This window comes from Sus scrofa, chromosome 1, assembly GCF_054392235.1.
Source record: "Sus scrofa isolate SSC_HxYL_T2T_F1_AM1 chromosome 1, Sscrofa_HxYL_maternal_Yorkshire_Landrace_v2.0, whole genome shotgun sequence".
Taxonomy (NCBI): domain Eukaryota; kingdom Metazoa; phylum Chordata; class Mammalia; order Artiodactyla; family Suidae; genus Sus; species Sus scrofa.
The window spans coordinates 82260621-82266516 of NC_139383.1; the positions used below are offsets into that span (position 1 = coordinate 82260621).

At 43.7% G+C, this 5896-nt stretch overlaps 1 protein-coding gene across 3 annotated transcripts; it reads left to right on the forward strand.

The window, feature by feature from the left end:
* The first annotated feature begins 1383 nt into the window (after positions 1-1383).
* On the forward strand, positions 1384-3497 carry CALHM6 (calcium homeostasis modulator family member 6). 3 transcript variants are annotated; one of them, NM_001258434.1, is given in 3 exon segments: positions 1384-1451; positions 1744-2326; positions 3013-3497. In NM_001258434.1, coding segments are annotated over 2 exon segments (942 nt in total). In that variant the 5' UTR covers positions 1384-1451; positions 1744-1807; the 3' UTR covers positions 3436-3497.
* The last annotated feature ends 2399 nt before the right edge of the window (positions 3498-5896 follow it).

Consider the following 5896-nt stretch of genomic DNA (forward strand, 5'->3'; position numbering starts at 1 on the left):
AATGTGGGAGAATAAATAAACTTCACTCAAGAGAATGGGAAGGTACATTTTAGTTAAGTGACAATTAAGGGAGATTTGGATAAAGCCATCCGTCCAAACTTTGTGGACATGGTGGGATTTGTTCACGATGGTGTGTGGAAAGGGTCAAAGGGGAGGCAACAGCTGAGGAGTAAAGTGGCAGTAAAGAAGAGGGCAGCAGTAAGAAGAGAGTCACCCAAGTGAAAAAGGAAGGAAGATTTTTTGCAGATGTGCGACTACAGAGATGATCGTCCTAGCAGAAGTGATTTGCCTCAAACACGTAACTTTGATGCAAAATTAGAGGAAGCCTGGCAGTACCTGGTATAATCTCAGAGCAATGGGCCCCTACTGTCCTGCATGACAAAAGGACCCTGATCTGGGGATCTTTGTAAACACTCACACAGATAGAATAGCTATTCACTACAAGAGATGGAATGGTGGTTTTGTGCCAGCACTGGTGGTCGGAGTTGCAACCTAAGAAGGCAAGTTGGATTAAAGAAAGAAATGATATGTTTCTCCCCCTTTCTCTAACAATTCACTGGATTTGGTAGGCTACTTACTCTTCCCAAATAAATAAGGCAAATCGAGTGGATGGGCTAGAGCAGTGACCAGTTCACTGGCACACCCTTGTGTATAAAGGTGCTTTGTAGAGGCTACTCAAGTTACTTGTCTCAGTCTGGGAAAGTGAGCACTATAATTCTGCTTTTACAAATGAGCACGCTGAATGATAAAGGAGCTAACTTATTACACACACATACACACACAAAATGCCCCTAACTTCAGAGCCTATGTTCTTTCAAGTACACTCTAGAACCACAGATTAAGGCTCAGTTTCACGGAAGTGGTTACAGCTTGTGTCAGAAGAACGCTACTTGGAGAAAATTGAAAACGGAGGAAACAGCATGTTAGATGCAGCTGTGATGCTGTAGCTTGAAATTTTTTGGGTTCAGTTAGTGTTTCTTGAACAACCACGTATCCCCCTCCCCTGCCGATCAACTTGGGGGTCACTGAGTAAGAATTTGACACTCTTCCATGCACTGCTGGTGTTAGGACATACCTTCAGGGGGCGGGGGGCGGGGGGCAGAAGTCAATACAATACATTCAGGCTAATATCCTTTGAGAGATCAGGCAGAGGAGAGAACAGGGGTAGTTCTGTCCAGAAGGGGGACAGGAAGGACATAGACAAACTAGAATTTGGGCTGGGCTTTGTGGTTAGTTTATAAAAGAGAAACTGGAAATTTGTTCTTGAATAATGCTTCCTGTAAATGATAGGGGTTTGCGGCAGCGGGGGGCGGGGGGCGGCGACTCTTTGGTCTGACTGGGAGTTGGTTTAGAATCCAGGGTGGCTGCAGTGATAAAAATCCAGTATTTTTCCCAGTTTGCCCAAATGCAAAGTATTCTATCCATTGGATGACTGCGTAGGGTCATGAAAGGTAAGGAAAGTCCCCTGGTTGCTTATCAGTTGGAAGTAAACAAAGGTTTCAACGGAACAGGGCCTATCTTCAGGCAGTCCCTGGGGAAGGGTCACCAGTACGTCCTCTTCTGGGGGCGGGGGTTGGGCACCAGAGAAGTCAATGGTGCCTGTGATTGGGTCTGCCACAGCTAGTTTGGCTGAAATAAGAAAGCGAAAGCTCAGTCCAGAGAAGCCCTATTCCTTTTTTCGGAAAAAGCTGATTAGCAAAGCACAGGAAACCCCAGACCCCAAGACTCCCCAAATCATTCCAGGAGCTGGGCCGCGAAGAGGCAGAAGCCTCTGGACCTGTCTCTGGAGCCCTGAGATAGGAGCGCCATGGAGAAGTTTCGGACGGTGCTGGACCTGCACCTCAAGCATCACAGCGCGCTGGGCTACGGCCTGGTGAGCCTGCTGACCGCTGGCGGGGAGCGCATCTTCTCCACCGCGGTGTTCCAGTGCCCGTGCAACGCCGCCTGGAACCTGCCCTACGGTCTGGTCTTCCTGCTGGTGCCGGCGCTGGCGCTCTTCCTGCTGGGCTACGTGCTGAACGCGCGCACCTGGCGCCTGCTGACCGGCTGCTGCGCCCGGCCGGGCTGCGGCGGGGGGCTGCGGACCTTTGTGGTGTGCGCGCAGCTCAGCGCGGCCGCCGCGGTTGCACCGCTCACTTGGGTGGCGGTGGCGCTGCTGGGGGGCACCTTCTACGAGTGCGCGGCTAGCGGGAGCGCGTTCCAGGCGCGGCGCCTGTGTCCCGGCCGCGACTCCCGCTGCGAGGTCCAGATGCCGCTGGTGCCCTGCGGGCAAGCCCAGGTGCCCGAGGTGCAGGAGTTGCACAAGGAGCTCAAAGCCCAGTCGCAGGTCAGGCTCCCGCGCTGGACGAGGACTGGAGAGGGGCAGGCTCCTGGGGGGAGGGAGAGGTAAAATCCGTGCCCTTTCTCAGACCATCCACACCTGGAGACAAAGGAAGAGGACTATTGGCGTCTGAAGAGCCTGATAGGCGAATACTGAAATAAAAGTAAGGAAAAGGAGGAAGGCACTCGGATAGTGTCAGGCACCCAGTCACTCTGTGCCAGACGCCGCGCTGGGCCCTTTACTTCCCTTATTATTCTCTAGTGTCTTTATAGGAAATGCACTGAGTCTGGGTCAACTTGTTTGTCCAGCCAGAATTGTTACAATAAAATGGGTCTGCTTGGCTCTAAAGCCTTCACCCCATACTGCTTCTGGGCTGGTAAAAAGGCTCTTCGAAATGAACGCTTGTTTCTTTGGATTTGCCCAGATTCCACGTTTTGAGTTCCAAGGGAGGGACATATAAGCTCTTCCTTGGGTCCTCAACGTGACCTGGGGAAACACTCTTTTGTCAAGCAAGCAGTTGTATGGAGGGGCTGGAGAGGTCACTGCCACTCCTTTCTCTTAAGGGATTAAGACCTACAATTGTTGCTCGTTCTTCAGCATTGTATCTCTGAGTAGTTTGAACTTTTATCTGAGAATTCAAACTTTTCTTTAAACAGGGTGACTAAATTGCCATTTTGTTATGTTTTCCTAAGGTGCTGGGCTGGGTCCTGATAGCAGTTGTTATGATCGTCCTCCTGCTTTGTACATCCGTCACCCGATGCCTATCTCCAGTTAGTTTCCTGCAGCTGAAATTTTGGAAAATCTATTTGGAACAGGAGCAGCAGATCCTTAAAAATCAAGCCACAGAGCATGCAGCTGAATTGGCCAAAGAAAATATCCGATGTTTCTTTGAGTCCTCACATCCAAAGGAATGCAACACTCCAAGCATTAAAGACTGGCAGCAGATTTCATCGCTATACACTTACAATCCAAAGGAACAGTATTACAGCATGTTGCACAAATATGTTAACAGAAAAGAGAAGAATCAGAGTATCAGATCTTCCCAAGGAGATGCAATGGTTCCTATTTTTGGCTTTGTAGATTCCACTGGTATGAACACTACTCCTAGTTTATGACCTTATTAATGAATGAGAAAAAAGTTACTTTGAGTTATTGATTCATTAAAAAGTAAGCATTAGTATTGTTTGCCTCCTTTTTCGTCTTATACAGATTGTGGAACATAGAATATTAAATCAAATAAAAATCTCTCTATTATGTTATATTATAAAAAAAAGAAGCAAGTTTAAGTGGTTCACTCAAAGGGACAAACTGAAACTAGATCGGAAGTTTTATATCCCTAGTTTAGGGTCTTTTTCAGTAAATAATAATGCTTTCAAATAAAAGAACTGAGTAGCAAAAACAGCAAGAGAACAGTTGAACGTCAGACCTTTCTTTTAGGTTGTTTGATGTTAACTTGAAATTTCCTTTCACCCAGATAGCACATTGTTTGGAAATTTAAAATACTGGCATGTTATGGTTGTAATATGGTTAATGAACAAAAATACAAAAAAAAAAAAAGTTAGGAAAAGGAACGTAATTGAAAAAAATACAAAAATTGAAAAACGAAGATAGTTGTAGGCATAACTGTTGCTTTTAATCTGTAGGATCAGAGAGACCATTTTAAAGCTGTTAATTATGGTAAATTTCAAATAAGCACAAAAATAGAGGATGGTGTTATGAACCCTCCTGTAGTCATTATACAGCTTCAAAGGGCAGAGATGTCAGATAAAACCCATACTATACAAATAAATAGAAACACAAATTGTGGTGTGATTTAGATTGAGGGGGATGGGCTTGGGGAGGTCTGGAAGAAACTGAAATCTGTAGGGTCAGAGAAGAGCATTTCAGTTTGCAGAACAGTTAACTGCAAAGACTGAGATGAGGAAGATCTTAGTACAGTTGGGCCCCTTAAAGGTGAGTGGAGAAAATGTGCAAGTAACAGACCGTGCAGCCCCTCGAAGTCATGCACGGGATTTTGATTTTCAAGCTACAAACATTTCAGGAAAATTGGTCTGCTTTTCTCATGGGAATAGGAATGACAGGGGGAAGAGGAAGGGCCAAGGTGGAAACAGAGACTATTCAGGAGGGGATGGGGAAGTGGGGGGACTAGACTGGAGTGAACTTGAACTGGGTTGATGGTGATGAAGGTAGACAAAGAAGAAAGATTCAAGGTAGACTTTGCTTTGACAGGATTTGTTGATAAAATTTGTATTTTATTTGTATAGATAAAGTTCTGTTGCCTAATAAGCCAGGACTTTTCAGGGGATATTAGATTGTTCTTCCTGCCCTCCACGCCCCCCAATTTATGGTTGTTATGTACATTTTAAAAAATGATATTTGAAAACTTCAAACTGTAAAAGAGTTGAGCACGGATCACATGTGACCCTTCTTCCTCTTTTGGAAGACACTTGCCCCTGCTTCTTTTTGCCCTTTGTTGTGCAGAGGCCATTAAAAAGCCCTAGTCAGCAGGGCTGAATATCCTGTTGTGGAGAGTCATGTATTGCAAGAAAGTTGACAGCAGAAACTGCACAATCAACTTTTTTCTATCCCTACTGAATAATTTTGCAATTCATATCATGCCTGCTTTCACTTTTGCTTCCTCTATTTCATTTTAAAAATTTCGTTTTTATATTCTTCCCCTCAATACTTTTTCTTTCCCTCTGAACTACTATTTACACTTATGTATAGTATCATATTATCTCCATTTTATTGACTTATGCCGCAGTTTCTCTTGTACAGTCTTTAAGTATATATGCTTAAAAAAAAAGATGAAGAGTTTCCGTGCGGTGCAGTGGGTCAAGGATCCGGTGTTGTTACTTCTGTGTCATAGGTTCATTCCATGGCTCCAGAACTTCCACATGCCACAGGCATGCTCCCCCCGCCCTCCAAAAAAAAGGGAAGATAGTGGTAGAGAACAGTGTGAAGTTTTCAATGTACTCTTCCTAGAGGAAGCTCTATACTCTATGTCTACAAATATTATCATGCTGTAAGTGTGGTTCAGCAACTTTTTCTGTAAAATATCCTTGTTCCATGTGTATATATATATATATATATATAATTTACCATCTGAAAAATTACTGTATAATAGTCTACTGATTAGTGGGATATGATCTCTTTTTTATTAAAAAAATACACATGCACATATATATATGCACACATTTATAAAGTATATAAGGATAAGTACAAAATTGTCAAATTTGGTCAATTCTGAGGATGATAATGGGTCAGGGGATTTTTTTTTAAACTTCACACACTTTTATTCTTTGAATTTTTAAATAACAAATAATAAATTTTAACTGTATAATTAGAAAAGATTAAAAAGAACCCTAACACTGGTGTAAGGCTCTACCGTCAATAAATTTTGCATCTTTTACTTCAGTTTATTTTCAGGAGTTTGTGGAATACCCATGAAACACATTGATCACACTTATAAGTAAGGAATTGAAAGTTAGGTCACATTACTAGTCGAATGTCACATCGTCAATGGAGGCAGAACTGAAGCTAGGAAATTGACCCTCTCTAAATCATGTGGTTCCA

Bases quoted from the DNA above. Each gene is read 5' to 3' on its own strand.
- CALHM6 (XM_005659400.4), top strand. From the start codon at position 1,808: ATGGAGAAGTTTCGGACGGTGCTGGACCTGCACCTCAAGCATCACAGC. The intron at 2,327-3,012 runs GTCAGGCTCCCG...TGTTTTCCTAAG, and splicing joins AGCTCAAAGCCCAGTCGCAG to GTGCTGGGCTGGGTCCTGAT.